The sequence below is a fragment of the Gallus gallus genome, chromosome 22, assembly GCF_016699485.2.
Source record: "Gallus gallus isolate bGalGal1 chromosome 22, bGalGal1.mat.broiler.GRCg7b, whole genome shotgun sequence".
NCBI lineage: Eukaryota > Metazoa > Chordata > Aves > Galliformes > Phasianidae > Gallus > Gallus gallus.
In genome coordinates, this window is record NC_052553.1 from 1448476 (window position 1) to 1464419 (window position 15944).

Sequence of the window (15944 nt, forward strand, 5' to 3'; positions counted from 1 at the left end):
GTGGGGCGGGGTGGTTTGTGTTACCCCATAGGTGGGATATGGGGGCTGTAGGGTGGGGGTGGTTTGTTACCCCATAGGGGGCTATGGGCGCTGTGGGGTTGGATATGGGGGCTGTGGGGTGGGGGTGGTTTGTTACCCCATAGGGGCTGTGGGGTGGGATATGGGGGCTGTGGGGTGGTTTGTTACCCCATAGGGGCTGTGGGGTTGGCTATGGGGGCTATGGGGTGGTTATTACCCCATAGGGGCTGTGGGGTTGGCTATGGGGGCTATGGGGTGGTTATTACCCCATAGGGGCTGTGGGGTTGGATATGGGGGCTGTGGGGTGGTTATTACCCCATAGGGGCTGTGGGGTGGTTTGTGTTACCCCATAGGGGCTGTGGGGTGGGTGGTTATTACCCCATAGGGGCTGTGGGGTGGTTTGTGTTACCCCATAGGGGCTGTGGGGTGGGTGGTTATTACCCCATAGGGGCTGTGGGGTGGTTATTACCCCATAGCGGCTGTGGGGTGGGTGGTTATTACCCCATAGCGGCTGTGGCGCTGTGTGGGCCGCTGTGTCCCGCAGGTTCGGCAGTGTGTTCCCCAGCCTCAATATGGCCGTGAAGCGGCGCGAGCAAACGCTGCAGGAGTACCGGCGGCTGCAGGCCAAGGTGGAGAAGTACGAGGAGAAGGAACGCAGCGGACCCGGGCTGGCCAAGCTGCACCAGGTGCGGGGGGGCGGGGGGGGTCACTGTGGGGGGGGTCATTATGGGGGGGTCATTATGGGGGGGCAGTATGGGGAGTCACTGTGGGGGGTCATTATGGGGGGGCAGTATGGGGGGGCAGTATGGGGAGTCACTGTGGGGGGGGGTCACTTTGGGGGGGGTCATTATGGGGGGGCAGTATGGGGAGTCACTGTGGGGGGTCATTATGGGGGGGCAGTATGGGGGGGCAGTATGGGGAGTCACTGTGGGGGGTCATTATGGGGGGGCAGTATGGGGGGGCAGTATGGGGAGTCACTGTGGGGGGTCATTATGGGGGGGTCATTATGGGGGGGTCATTATGGGGGGGCAGTATGGGGAGTCACTGTGGGGGGTCATTATGGGGGGGTCACTATTGGGGGGTCAGTGTGGGGGGGGGTCACTTTGGGGGGGTCATTATGGGGGGTCACTGTGGGGGGGGTCATTATGGGGGGGCAGTATGGGGGAGTCACTGTGGGGGGGGTCATGTGGGGGCAGTATGGAGGGGGTTCACTATGGAGGGTCACTATGGGGGAGTCACTATGGGGGGGCAGTATGGGGGGGTTCACTGTGGGGGGGGTCATTATGGGGGGGTCACTACTGGGGGGTCATTATGGGGGGTTACTGTGAGGGGGGTCACTATGAGGGGGTCACTATGGGGGGCAGTATGGAGGGTCACTATGGGGGAGTCACTGTGGGGGGTCATTATGGGGGGGTCACTATTGGGGGGTCACTGTGGGGGAGTTGCTGTGGGGGGGGTCACTATGGGGGGTAGTATGGAGGGTCACTATGGGGGGGCTCACTGTGGGGGGGTCACTGTGTGGGGTCTGTGTGGGGTCTGTGTGGGGTCAGTGTGGGGTCAGTGTGGGGTCTGTGTGGGGTCTCTGTGTGGGGTCTGTGTGGGGTCTGTGTGGGCTCAGTGTGGGGTCTGTGTGGGGTCTCTGTGTGGGGTCTCTGTGGGGTCTGTGTGGGGTCTGTGTGGGGTCACTGTGTGGGGTCAGTGTGGGGTCTGTGTGGGGTCACTGTGTGGGGTCTGTGTGGGGTCAGTGTGGGGTCTCTGTGTGGGGTCTGTGTGGGGTCTGTGTGGGGTCAGTGTGGGGTCAGTGTGGGGTCACTGTGTGGGGTCTGTGTGGGGTCTCTGTGTGGGGTCAGTGTGGGGTCACTGTGTGGGGTCTGTGTGGGGTCTGTGTGGGGTCAGTGTGGGGTCTCTGTGTGGGGTCTGTGTGGGGTCTGTGTGGGGTCACTGTGTGGGGTCACTGTGTGGGGTCAGTGTGGGGTCAGTGTGGGGTCTGTGTGGGGTCTCTGTGTGGGGTCTGTGTGGGGTCTGTGTGGGGTCACTGTGTGGGGTCTGTGTGGGGTCAGTGTGGGGTCTCTGTGTGGGGTCTGTGTGGGGTCAGTGTGGGGTCTGTGTGGGGTCACTGTGTGGGGTCTGTGTGGGGTCAGTGTGGGGTCAGTGTGGGGTCACTGTGTGGGGTCTGTGTGGGGTCACTGTGTGGGGTCTGTGTGGGGTCTGTGTGGGGTCTGTGTGGGGTCACTGTGTGGGGTCACTGTGTGGGGTCAGTGTGGGGTCAGTGTGGGGTCTGTGTGGGGTCTCTGTGTGGGGTCACTGTGTGGGGTCAGTGTGGGGTCTGTGTGGGGTCTGTGTGGGGTCTCTGTGTGGGGTCTGTGTGGGGTCTGTGTGGGGTCAGTGTGGGGTCTCTGTGTGGGGTCTGTGTGGGGTCTGTGTGGGGTCTGTGTGGGGTCAGTGTGGGGTCTGTGTGGGGTCTCTGTGTGGGGTCTGTGTGGGGTCTGTGTGGGGTCACTGTGTGGGGTCTGTGTGGGGTCAGTGTGGGGTCTCTGTGTGGGGTCTGTGTGGGGTCTGTGTGGGGTCAGTGTGGGGTCTGTGTGGGGTCACTGTGTGGGGTCTGTGTGGGGTCAGTGTGGGGTCAGTGTGGGGTCACTGTGTGGGGTCTGTGTGGGGTCACTGTGTGGGGTCTGTGTGGGGTCTGTGTGGGGTCAGTGTGGGGTCTCTGTGTGGGGTCTGTGTGGGGTCTGTGTGGGGTCACTGTGTGGGGTCACTGTGTGGGGTCTGTGTGGGGTCAGTGTGGGGTCTGTGTGGGGTCTCTGTGTGGGGTCACTGTGTGGGGTCAGTGTGGGGTCACTGTGTGGGGTCAGTGTGGGGTCTGTGTGGGGTCTCTGTGTGGGGTCTGTGTGGGGTCAGTGTGGGGTCTGTGTGGGGTCTGTGTGGGGTCTGTGTGGGGTCTGTGTGGGGTCAGTGTGGGGTCTGTGTGGGGTCTGTGTGGGGTCAGTGTGGGGTCTGTGTGGGGTCAGTGTGGGGTCAGTGTGCGCTGCCCCCCGGGTGGCACAGTGGGGATTCTCGGCTGCCTTCACCCCGCAGTGCTGAGATGAGAGCGCAGTGCGCTGCGAGCGCTGCAGAGCCCCCCCAGATCAGAACACCCCCAATTCAGAACACCCCCAATTCAGGACCCCCCCTCTCCATTTCAGACCCTCTCCCCCCCCCACTGCAGACCCTCTCCTTCTCCCCCTTCAGACCCACTGCTCCCCACTGCAGACCCTCCCCTCCTTCTCCCCCCCTTCAGACCCACTTCTCCCCACTGCACTTCCTGCCCCCTCTGAACTGCAGACCCTCTCCCCCTCCCCCCTTCAGACCCTCTCCCCACTGCAGACCCTCTCCCCCCCACTTCAGACCCTCTCCCCCTCCCCCCTTCAAACCCACTTCTCCCCACTGCAGACCCTCTCCCTCCCCTCACTGCTGTCCCTCTCCCCCTCCCCCCTTGGAACCCACTTCTCCCCACTGCACTTCCTGCCCCCTCTGCACTTCAGACCCTCTCCCCATCCCCCCTTCAGACCCTCTCCCCACCGCAGTCCCTCTCCCTCCCACTTCAGACCCTCTCCCCCTCCTCCCCACTGCAGACCCCCTCCTTTTCCCCCCTTGAGACCCACTTCTCCCCACTGCTGACCCTCCCCCTCCCCACTTCAGACCCTCTCCCCACTGCAGTCCCCCTCCTCCCCACTGCAGACCCTCCCCTCTTTCTCCCCCCCTCACACCCACTTCTCCCCACTGCAGACCCTCTCCCCCTCCCCTCTTCAGACCCTCTCCCCACTGCAGACCCCCTCCTTTTCCCCCTTCAGACCCACTTCTTCCCACTGCTGTCCCTCTCCCCGTCCCCACTTCAGACCCTCTCCTTCTCCCCATTTCAGACCCACTTCTCCCCACTGCAGATCCTCTTCCCCACTTCAACCCCACTCCATCCCACTGCAGTCCCCCCCCTCCCCCCTTCAGACCCTCTCCCCACTGCAGCGCCCCCCCCCCCAATTCAGACCCTCTCCTTCTCCCCCTTTCAGACCCCCTCCCCTCCCCACTGCAGTGCTGCTCTGCTCACAGCTCTGTGCCGTCCCCACAGATGTGGGGTTGTGGGGCACAAATATGGGGTTGTGGGGCACAAATATGGAGTTGTGGGGCACAAATATGGGGTTGTGGGGCACAGATATGGGGTTGTGGGGCACAAATATGGAGTTGTGGTGCACAGATGTGGGGTTGTGGGGCACAAATATGGGGTTGTGGGGCACAAATATGGAGTTGTGGGGCACAAATATGGGGTTGTGGGGCACAGATATGGATTGGAGACAGAAATATGGGGTTGAGGGGCACAGATATGGTGTTGTGGGGCACAAATATGGGGTTGTGGGGCACAGATATGGATTGGAGACAGAAATATGGGGTTGAGGGGCACAGATGTAGTGTTGTGGGGCACAAACATGGAGTTGTGGGGCACAAATATGGGGTTGTGGGGCACAGATGTGGGGTTGGAGACACAAACATGGAGTTGTGGGGCACAGATGTGGGGTTGTGGGGCACAGATGTGGGGTTGGAAACACAAATGTGGGGTTGTGGGGCACAGATATGGGGTTGTGGGGCACAGATGTCGGGTTATGGGGCACAGAGGTGGGGTTGTGGGGCACAAACATGGAGTTGTGGGGCACAGAGGTGGGGTTGTGGGGCACAGATATGGGGTTGTGGGGCACAGATGTGGGGTTGTGGGGCACAGATATGGATTGGAGACACAAACATGGAGTTGTGGGGCACAGATGTGGGGTTATGGGGCACAGAGGTGGGGTTGTGGGGCACAAACATGGAGTTGTGGGGCACAGATGTGGGGTTATGGGGCACAGAGGTGGGGTTGCAGACACAAACATGGAGTTGTGGGGCACAGATGTGGGGTCGTTGCTGTCCGTGTCCCGCAGCCGTCCCACAGCCGTGGGGCAGCCGGGGCTCCCATTGCTGCGCTGTGGGGTCGCTGTGGGGCGCTGATCGCACCGCGCCCCCACCCCACACCCCCCATAGGCGCGGGAGGAGCTGCGCCCCGTGAGGGCGGACTTCGAAGCCAAAAACCAACAGCTGCTGCAGGAGATGCCCAAATTCTACAGCAGCCGCAGCGATTACTTCACGCCGAGCTTTGAGGCGCTGCTCCGCGCGCAGGTGGGACCCACAGCCCACAGCCCACATCCCACAGCCCATAGCCTATAGCACACACATCCCACAGCCCACAGCCCACAGCCCATAGCCTATAGCACACACATCCCACAGCCCACAGCCCACAGCCCATAGCCTATAGCACACACATCCCATAGCCCACAGCCCACAGCCCATATCCTATAGCCCACACATCCCATAGCCCATAGCCCATATCCTATAGCCCACACATCCCATAGCCCATATCCTATAGCCCACACATCCCACAGCCCACAGCCCATAGCCTATAGCCTATAGCCCATATCCTACAGCCCATATCCTATAGCCCATATCCTATAGCCCATATCCTATAGCCCATAGCCCACAGCCCACAGCCCACATCCCACAGCCTATAGCCTATAGCCCATATCCTATAGCCCATATCCCATAGCCCACATCCCACAGCCCACATCCCATAGCCCATATCCTATAGCCCACACATCCCATAGCCCACACATCCCACAGCCCACATCCCATAGCCCATAGCCTATAGCCCATATCCTACAGCCCATATCCTATAGCCCATAGCCCACATCCCATAGCCCACATCCCATAGCCCATATCCTATAGCCCACATCCCATACCCTATATCCCATATCCTATAGCCCACATCCCATAGCCCACATCCCACATCCCATAGCCCATAGCCTATAGCCCATAGCCTACAGCCCATATCCTATAGCCCATATCCTATAGCCCATAGCCCACTTCCCATAGCCCACATCCCGTGTCCTATAGCCCATATCCCATAGCCCATAGCCCACATCCCATATCCTGTAGCCCATATCCTATATCCCACATCCCATATCCCATATCCTATATCCCATATCCTATAGCCCATATCCCACATCCCACATCCCATAGCCCACATCCCATGTCCTATAGCCCACATCCCATATCCCCATATCCCATATCCCCACATCCCATATCCCATAGCCCACAGCCCATATCCTATATCCCACATCCCATATCCTATAGCCCATATCCTATATCCCATATCCCCATATCCCATAAAGCACAGCGCTGTTATAGGGCCATCAGTGCCCATAGGGCACATATAGGGCCATCAGTGCCCATAGAGCACCAATAGTGCCGGCAGTGCCCATAGAGCACATATAGGGCCAGCAGTGCCCATAGGGCACATATAGGGCCATCAGTACCCATAGAGCACATATAGGGCCAGCAGTACCCATAGAGCACATATAGGGCCAGCAGTGCCCATAGGGCACATATAGGGCCATCAGTGCCCATAGGGCACATATAGGGCCGGCAGTGCCCATAGAGCACAGCGCTGTTATAGGGCCGGCAGTGCCCATAGGGCACATATAGGGCCGGCAGTGCCCATAGAGCACCAATAGTGCCAGCAGTGCCCATAGGGCACATATAGGGCCGGCAGTGCCCATAGAGCACCAATAGTGCCAGCAGTGCCCATAGGGCACATATAGGGCCGGCAGTGCCCATAGAGCACAGCGCTGTTATAGGGCCAGCAGTGCCCATAGGGCACATATAGGGCCGGCAGTGCCCATACAGCACAGCGCTGTTATAGGGCCAGCAGTGCCCATAGGGCACATATAGGGCCGGCAGTGCCCATAGGGCACATATAGGGCCGGCAGTACCCATAGGGCACATATAGGGCCGGCAGTGCCCATAGGGCACACACAGCGCCGGCCGTGGCCATGGAGCGCACAGCGGCCGGCGGTGGCGCCCCCTGCAGGTGGTGTTCTACTCGGAGATGCGCTCCATCTTTGGGGACCTCACGGCGCAGATCGGCCGCGCGGCGCTCAGCGACGAACTGCGGGAGCGCGAGAATGAGGGGCGGCTCGGAGAGCTGCGGGCGCTCAGCATTGTGGGAGACGACTGAGCGCTGCGGCGCCGCGCCGCGGGACGCGGCACCCCGTAGGGAACGTGCGACCCCATAGGGATGTGCGACCCCATAGGGAACGTGCGACCCCATAGGGATGTGCGACCCCATAGGGAACGTGCGACCCCATTGGGATGTGCGACCCCATAGGGAACGTGCGACCCCATGGGGATGTGCGACCCCATTGGGATGTGCGACCCCATAGGGAACGTGCGACCCCATTGGGATGTGCGACCCCATAGGGAACGTGCGACCCCATGGGGATGTGCGACCCCATTGGGATGTGCGACCCCATAGGGAACGTGCGACCCCATTGGGATGTGCGACCCCATAGGGAACGTGCGACCCCATAGGGAACGTGCGACCCCATAGGGATGTGCGACCCCATTGGGATGTGCGACCCCATAGGGATGTGCGACCCCATAGGGAACGTGCGACCCCATGGGGATGTGCGACCCCATTGGGATGTGCGACCCCATAGGGAACGTGCGACCCCATAGGGATGTGCGACCCCATTGGGATGTGCGACCCCATAGGGAACGTGCGACCCCATTGGGATGTGCGACCCCATTGGGATGTGCGACCCCATAGGGATGTGCGACCCCATAGGGAACGTGCGACCCCATGGGGATGTGCGACCCCATTGGGATGTGCGACCCCATAGGGAACGTGCGACCCCATAGGGATGTGCGACCCCATTGGGATGTGCAACCCCATAGGGAACGTGCGACCCCATTGGGATGTGCGACCCCATTGGGATGTGCGACCCCATAGGGAACGTGCGACCCCATTGGGATGTGCGACCCCATAGGGATGTGCGACCCCATAGGGAACGTGCGACCCCATGGGGATGTGCGACCCCATTGGGATGTGCGACCCCATAGGGAACGTGCGACCCCATTGGGATGTGCGACCCCATAGGGAACGTGCGACCCCATGGGGATGTGCGACCCCATTGGGATGTGCGACCCCATAGGGAACGTGCGACCCCATTGGGATGTGCGACCCCATAGGGAACGTGCGACCCCATAGGGAATGTGCGACCCCATAGGGATGTGCGACCCCATTGGGATGTGCGACCCCATAGGGATGTGCGACCCCATAGGGAACGTGCGACCCCATGGGGATGTGCGACCCCATTGGGATGTGCGACCCCATAGGGAACGTGCGACCCCATAGGGATGTGCGACCCCATTGGGATGTGCGACCCCATAGGGAACGTGCGACCCCATTGGGATGTGCGACCCCATTGGGATGTGCGACCCCATAGGGAACGTGCGACCCCATTGGGATGTGCGACCCCATTGGGATGTGCGACCCCATAGGGAACGTGCGACCCCATTGGGATGTGCGACCCCATTGGGATGTGCGACCCCATAGGGAACGTGCGACCCCATTGGGATGTGCGACCCCATTGGGACTGTGCGACCCCATAGGGATGTGCGACCCCATATACACTGCGACCCCATAGGGATGTGCGACCCCATTGGGACCGGGACCCCATAGGGAACGTGCGACCCCATAGGGATGTGCGACCCCATACACACTGCGACCCCATAGGGAACGTGTGACCCCATTGGGACTGTGCGACCCCATAGGGAATGTGCGACCCCATAGGGAATATGCAACCCCATTGGGACTGTGGGACCCCATTGGGACTGGGACTCCATAGGGATGTGGGGCCTCATAGGGATGTGGGACCCCATAGGGACTGTGACCCCATAGGGATGTGTGACCCCATATACACTGTGAGCCCATAGGGATGTGCGACCCCATAGGGATGTGGGACCCCATTGGGACTGGGACCCCATACACACTGCGACCCCATAGGGATGTGGGACCCCATATACACTGCGACCCCATAAGGATGTGGGGCCCCATATACACTGTGAGCCCATAGGGATGTGCGACCCCATAGGGATGTGGGACCCCATAGGGACTGCGACCCCATAGGGATGTGGGACCCCATTGGGACTGTGGGACCCCATAGGGACTGCGACCCCATAGGGAATGTGCAACCCCATATACACTGTGAGCCCATAGGGATGTGGGACCCCATTGGGATGTGCGACCCCATAGGGAATGTGCGACCCCATACACACTGTGAGCCCATAGGGATGTGGGACCCCATAGGGAATGTGCGACCCCATGTACACTGCGACCCCATAGGGAATGTGCGACCCCATTGGGACTGGGACTCCGTAGGGATGTGGGGCCTCATAGGGATGTGGGACCCCATAGGGACGGTGACCCCATAGGGATGTGGGACCCCACAGGGACTGGGACTCCATAGGGACTGGGACCCCATAGAAACACTATGACCCCATACAGATGTGGGACCCCATAGGGACTGTGGGACCCCATAGGGACAGTGGGGACCTCATACACAATGTGACACCACAGGGACTGTGGGACCCCATATAGACTGTGTGACCCCATACACACCCAGTGTGACCCCATAGGGACAGTGTGCCCCCATATACTGATTGTGACCCCATAGGGACAGTGTGCCCCCATATAGACGCCGTACCTCCTTGTAGGGGGGGCACAGTGGGGTTCCTCCACTATGGGCCCCCCCGATGACCCCCATAAGCAGTGCCCCCATATGCCCCCCCCCCCCCCCCCCCCCCCCCCCCCCCCCCCCAAACAACGGCCCTATATCTGCCCCCCCCCCCTCGTGCGCATCGTCACGTGACCGGACGCGATGGCGGTCGTTAATGAGGGCCGTTAATTGCAGGGGGCGCTGCTGCCCTCTGCCGGCAGCGCTGCGCTCTGCGCCCCACAATGGGGGTCCCCAATCAGAAAGGGGGGAATGGGAGTAAAAGCGATGGGAAATGGGGCCGAAGGCGTCAGAGTGTTTATTGGGGGGGGGAGGGGTTGGGGTTGGGATTGGGGTCGGGGTTGGGGTTGGGATTGGGATTGGGATTGGGGTCGGGGTTAGGATTAGGGTTGGGATTGGGATTGGGATTGGGGTCAGGGTTGGGATTGGGGTCGGGGTTGGGATTGGGGTTGGGGTTGGGATTGGGATTGGGGTCGGGGTTGGGGGGCTGAGGGTTGGGGTTGGGGTGAGGGTTATGGGGTGAGGGATAGGGTTAAGGTCTGGGTTAGGGGGTCAGGGTTGGGGGGTCAGGAGTGGGATTAAGGTCAGGGTTGGGGGTCAGGGTTTGGGGGGATCAGGATTAGGACTGAGGTCAGGATTGGGGTCAGGGTTGAGGGGTTGGGGTCAGGGTTGGGATTGGGATTGGGGTTGGGGTTGGGGTTGGGGTTGGGGTGGTTAAGGATGGAGTTTGGGGTTCGGGGTCGGGGAGGGGTGGGGTTAAAGGTCAGGGTTGGGGCTGGGAGTTGGGGTTGGGGTCGGGGTTATGGGGTGGGGGATAGGGTTAAGGTCAGGGTTGAGGGGTTGGGGTGAGGGTTGGGGGTCGGGGGGGTCAGGATTAGGGTTAAGGTCAGGGTTGGGGTCAGGGTTGGGGGAGTCAGGATTAGGACTGAGGTCAGGGTTGGGGTCAGGGTTGGTTATGGGGTGAGGGATAGGGTTAAGGTCAGGGTTGGGGTCGGGGGGGTCAGGATTAGGGTTAAGGTCAGGGTTGGGGTCAGGGTTGGGGTTATGGGGTGAGGGATAGGATTAAGGTCAGGGTTGGGGTCGGAGGGTGGGGGGGTCCAGCCCCAGGCTGAGCTGCGGTGCAGTGTGGGGCTGTGACCCCACACCGTGTGGGGCGCCGCACTATGGGGCGGCTGTGGGTCAGCGGCCCCGCAGTGAGCGCCGGGTGAAGCGGTTGAGCAGCACCTTCACCCGACCCCAATGAGAGCGGCCGTCCTGTGGGGAGAGGCGGCCGTCAGTGGGGCGGGGGGACCCCAATGACCCCACTGTGTGCGCCCCACATACCTTATGGGGCGCCGGGGGGGGCTCGGTGGGATCCAGCAGGGTGGGGGAGCTGACGGAGTGCCCCCACTGCCGTGTGGGGCTGTGCGCTGCGGGGGAGACAACAGTGGGGCCGACCCACAGCAATGGGGCGGACCCACAGCAATGGGGCAGACCCATAGTAATGGGGTGGACCCCAAGCAATGGGGTGGACCCCCAGCAATGGGGTGGACCCCAAGCAATGGGGCGGACCCCCAGCAATGGGGATGGAACCCTCAGCAATGGGGCAGACCCACAGCAATGGGATGGACACCCAGCAATGGGGAGGACCCCCAGCAATGGGGATGGGACCCCCAACAATGGGGCGGACCCCCAGCAATGGGGCGGACCCATAGTAATGGAGTGGGCCCCAAGCAATGGGGCGGACTCAGGGCAACGGGGATGGGACCCCCAGCAATGGGGCGGACCCACAGCAATGGGGCGGACCCCCAGCAATGGGATGGACCCCCAGCAATGGGGCGGACCCACAGCAATGGGATGGGACCCCCGGCGATGGGGCGCCCCCCCTCACCCACCTGCCACGCGGCTGTCGGAACACGAACGCGTCCGGAAGCGCTCCGCTCTCCCCGTCCCCAAATCGCCGCCGCCGTCGGTCGGGGGGCGCTGTGGGGCGCGCAGAGATCCGGGACCCCCCCCGGCCCGCGCCGCCCCCCCCCACTGCCGCAGCCGGCGGTTGTCCTCCTGCAGCCGCGCCACGCGCTCCATCGTGCGGCAGATGAGCTCCAGGTACCGCAACCCCGCGGCGGGGGGGGCGGCCGCGACGGCGCAGCTTTGGGGGTCCCCAATGGCGCAGCTTTTGGGGTTCCCAATGGCGCAGCTCTTAGGGAACCCAATGGCGTAGCTTTGGCGGTCTCCAGTGGCACAGCTTTTAGGGTCCCCAATGGCGCAGCTTTGGGGGTCCCCAATGGCGCAGCTTTTGGGGTTCCCAATGGCGCAGCTCTTAGGGAACCCAATGGCGCAGCTTTGGGGGTCCCCAATGGTGCGGTTTTTGGGGTCCCCAATGGCACAGCTTTGGGGGTCCCCAATGGCACAGCTTTTAGGGTCCCCAGTGGCGCAGCTTTGGGGGTCCCCAATGGCGCAGCTTTTAGGGTTCCCAATGGCGCAGCTTTGGCGGTCTCCAATGGCACAGCTTTGGGGGTCCCCAGTGGTGCAGATTTTGGGGTCCCCAATGGCGCAGCTCTTAGGAAACCCAATGGCGTAGCTTTGGGGGTTCCCAATGGCGCAGCTCTTAGGGTCCCCAGTAGCACAGTTTTTAGGGTTCTCAATGGCACAGCTCTTAGGGAACCCGGTGGCATAGCTTTGGGGTTCCCCAATGGTGCAGATTTTGGGGTCCCCAATGGCGCAGCTTTTAGGGTTCCCAATGGCGCAGCTTTTGGGGTCCCCAATGGCGCAGCTCTTAGGGAACCCAATGGCAAAGCTTTGGGGGTCCCCAATGGCACAGCTTTTAGGGTCTCCAGTGGTGCAGCTTTTGGGGTTCCCAATGGCGCAGCTCTTAGGGAACCCGGTGACATAGTTTTGGGGGTCCCCACTGGTGCAGCTTTTAGGGTTCCCAATGGCGCAGCTTTGGGGGTCCCCAATGGCGCAGCTTTTAGGGTCCCCAATGGTGAAGCTTTTGGGGTTCCCAATGGGACAGCTTTTAGGGTCCCTAGTGGCACAGCTTTTGGGGTTCCCAATGGCGCAGCTTTTAGAGTCCCCAATAGTGCAGCTCTTAGGGCCCCCAGTGGCATAGCTTTGGGGGTCCCCAGTGGGACAGCTTTTGATGTCCACAATGGCACAGCTTTTGGGGTTCCCAATGGCACAGCTTTTGGGGTCCCATATAGCACGGCCTTTGGGCACCCCATTCCAATGCTCTTTGGGGTCCCTTTCGCCACACTCCTTGGGAACCCCAATTCTGCATTGTTTGGGATCCCCCATGGCACAGTTTTTGGGGTCCCCATTGCCACAGTCTTTGGGGTCTCCAATGCCACGCTCTCTGGGGACCCAAATACCGTGAGCTTTGGGGTCCCCCATGGCACAGTTTATGGGGTCCCCATTGCCGCACTCCTCGAGGTCCCCAATGGCGCAGTTTATGGGGTCCCCAATGGCACAGGTTTTGGGGTCCCCAATGGCACAGTCTTTGGGGTCCCCATTGCCACAGTCTTTGGGGTCTCCAATGCCGCACTCTCTGGGGACCCAAATACCGTGAGCTTTGGGGTCCCCCATGGCACAGTTTATGGGGTCCCCATTGCCGCACTCCTTGGGGTCCCCCATGGCACAGTTTATGGGGTCCCCATTGCCACAGTCTTTGGGGTCTTCAATGCCATTCTTTCTGGGGACCCAAATACCGTGAGCTTTGGGGTCCCCAATGGCACAGGTTTTGGGGTCCCCAATGGCACAGTTTATGGGGTCCCCATTGCCACAGTCTTTGGGGTCTCCAATGTCACGCTTTCTGGGGACCCAAATACCATGAGCTTTGGGGTCCCCGATGGCACAGTTTATGGGGTCCCCATTGCCGCGCTCCTCGGGGTTCCCATCGCCCCGGGTTTTGGGGTCCCCACCGCCGCAGTCTTTGGGGTCCCCCCCGGCCCCGCCGCGCCGTCTCTGCCTGCGGATGCAGCTGCGGCTGCGGGGGGTCTCAGCGCCACGTCCCTTTTGGGGTCTCCCGGCCGTGACCCCACAAACGGGTCGGGGTGAGGTTTCAGCGCCGCCCATCTCCTCTCGGGGGTCCTCGGATTGGGGTTTTGGGGGGGGGGCGCCGGAAGTGGGGTCCCCCCGGGGGTCGTCGTGCAGTCGGCGGTAAACACTGCGGGGGGGGGGCGCTGTGCAGCACTGCGCCTCATGGGGAGCATCTGTGGGGCGGGAGGGGGGGAATCCTATAGGGCCCCGGGGGACACCACAGAGGGCCCCTGGCGGGCTCTATATAGGGTCCCCTATATGGTGGCATCCTATGGGGGCCCCAGGGGACACCACAGAGGGCCCCCGGGGGGCTCTATATAGGGTCCCCTATATGGTGGCATCCTATAGGGCCCCGGGGGACACCATAGAGGGTCCCTGGGGTGCTCTATATAGGGTCCCCTGGTGGCATCCTATGTGGTCCCAGGGTGACACCATAGAGGGTCCCCAGGTGACATATAGGGTCCCTGGGTGGCTCTATATAGGGTCCCCTATATGGTGGCATCCTATGGGGTCCCAGGGTGACACCATAGAGGGTCCCCAGGTGACATTATATAGGGTCCCTGGCTGGCTCTATATAGGGTCCCTGGGTGGAATCCTATGGAGTCCCCAGGTGACACCATAGAGGGTCCCCAGGTGGCACCATATAGGGTCTGCAGTTGGCACCATATAGGGTCTGTGGGTGGCTCTATATAGGGTCCCCAGCTGACATTATATAGGGTCCCTGGGTGGCTCTATATAGGGTCCCCAGGTGACACCATATAGGGTCTGTGGGTGGCTCTATATAGGGTCCCCTATATGGTGGCATCCTATGGGGTCCCAGGGTGACACCATAGAGGGTCCCCAGGTGACATTATATAGGGTCCCTGGGTGGCTCTATATAGGGTCTCCAGGTGACACCATATAGGGTCTGTGGGTGGCTCTATATAGGGTCTGCAGTTGGCACCATATAGGGTCCCCAGGTGACATTATATAGGGTCCCCAGGTGCCACCATATAAGGTCTGTGTGTGACACTATATAGGGTCTCTGGGTGGCTCTACATAGGGTCTGTGGGTGGCTCTATATAGGGTCTCTGGGTGGCTCTATATAGGGTCTGTGTCTGGCTCTATATAGGGTCTGTGTGTGGCTCTATATAGGGTCTCTGGGTGGCTCTACATAGGGTCTGTGTGTGGCTCTATATAGGGTCTCTGTGTGGCTCTATATAGGGTCTGTGTCTGGCTCTACATAGGGTCTGTGTCTGGCTCTACATAGGGTCTGTGTGTGGCTCTATATAGGGTCTGTGTCTGGCTCTATATAGGGTCTCTGGGTGGCTCTACATAGGGTCTGTGTGTGGCTCTATATAGGGTCTGTGTCTGGCTCTATATAGGGTCCGTGTTTGGCTCTATATAGGGTCTGTGTCTGGCTCTATATAGGGTCTGTGTGTGGCTCTATATAGGGTCTGTGTCTGGTTCTATATAGGGTCCCCAGGTGACGTTCTATAGGGCCCCCATGCAGCCCCACAGCCGCTCTCCCACCGCCCCCCCATGCCCACCTGTGGGGCAGAGATGGGCCTCTCGGGGCCCCCCATACGGCATCACACGGGGTCCCCCCCATGGGGCGGCCCCACAGCCGCACCCCCCACCGCCCCCCAGCATTGCAGCCCATTGCAGACCCCCCCCCGGACCCCCCCGTTGCCCCCCACACTCACAGCAGCTGAACCTCCTCTTCCAGACGGCGCCGTTTGCGCCCCACATCTCCGGCGCCGTCTGCGCCCTACAACCACCCCATCCCCTACAGCCACCCCATCCCCTGCGGCCCTACAGCGCCCGTCACCCAACTGGTTCCCAACTGGTTCCCAACTGGATGTGGGAGGGGAGGAGGGCCGCTATGGGGCGGCGGCAGCTGTGGGGTTTGGGGGTGGGGAGGGGTTGGGGTTGGGGGGGGAATGGGGGGGCGCAGTTATATGGCAAAGGGACAATGGGTGCTTTGAGGCCACGAATGTCAGCAATGCGGCGCCCACAGGGACTGCACGGCGCCCACACAGCAGAAAACCCCATAAGCTGTGGGGAATGGGGGCCCTTCCCAGCGAGAACCCCACAGGTCGGGGGAGTGAGGGGGGTCCCGCTAAGAAAACCCCACAGAATGGGGGGGTGGGGGTCTCTACCCACTAAAAGCCCTACAAACTGGGGGGAGGGGGGTCTGACCCACTAAAAAACCCATAAAATGGGGGGATGGGGGTCTCTACCCACTAAAACCCCACAAATTGGGGGGATGGGGGTCTCTACCCACTAAAACCCCATAAA

At 61.3% G+C, this 15944-nt stretch overlaps 2 protein-coding genes across 15 annotated transcripts in view; one reads left to right on the top strand and one right to left on the bottom strand.

The window, feature by feature from the left end:
• BIN3 (bridging integrator 3) overlaps nucleotides 1-9929 on the top strand; it is a 30229-nt gene extending 20300 nt beyond the window's left edge. For 13 of the 14 annotated variants that reach the window (XM_040651509.2, XM_040651507.2, XM_046903486.1 and 10 more), the window contains 3 exons: nucleotides 563-704; nucleotides 5062-5196; nucleotides 6944-9929. In XM_040651509.2, coding sequence (XP_040507443.1) covers nucleotides 563-704; nucleotides 5062-5196; nucleotides 6944-7090 — 424 coding nt within the window. In that variant the 3' untranslated portion in view covers nucleotides 7091-9929. The remainder of the gene's footprint in view (nucleotides 1-562; nucleotides 705-5061; nucleotides 5197-6943) is intronic. The other variant, XM_046903484.1, reaches the window with a different exon arrangement.
• Nucleotides 9930-10446: 517 nt separating this feature from the next.
• On the bottom strand, nucleotides 10447-13702 carry LOC107051325 (uncharacterized protein C8orf58 homolog). Its single transcript, XM_025142940.3, has 3 exons — nucleotides 11525-13702; nucleotides 10974-11059; nucleotides 10447-10904 (listed from the first exon to the last, which is right to left on the bottom strand). The coding sequence occupies exons 1-3, from the start codon at nucleotides 13698-13700 to the stop codon at nucleotides 10830-10832; spliced, it is 2337 nt and encodes a 778-aa protein (XP_024998708.3). The 5' UTR covers nucleotides 13701-13702; the 3' UTR covers nucleotides 10447-10829.
• Between the last annotated feature and the right edge of the window lie 2242 nt (nucleotides 13703-15944).

Bases quoted from the DNA above. Each gene is read 5' to 3' on its own strand.
- LOC107051325 (XM_025142940.3), bottom strand. From the start codon at position 13,700: ATGGGCGGCGCTGAAACCTCACCCCGACCCGTTTGTGGGGTCACGGCC. The intron at 11,060-11,524 runs GTGGGTGAGGGG...TCTCCCCCGCAG, and splicing joins TTCCGACAGCCGCGTGGCAG to CGCACAGCCCCACACGGCAG. The intron at 10,905-10,973 runs GTATGTGGGGCG...CTCTCCCCACAG, and splicing joins CCCCCCCGGCGCCCCATAAG to GACGGCCGCTCTCATTGGGG.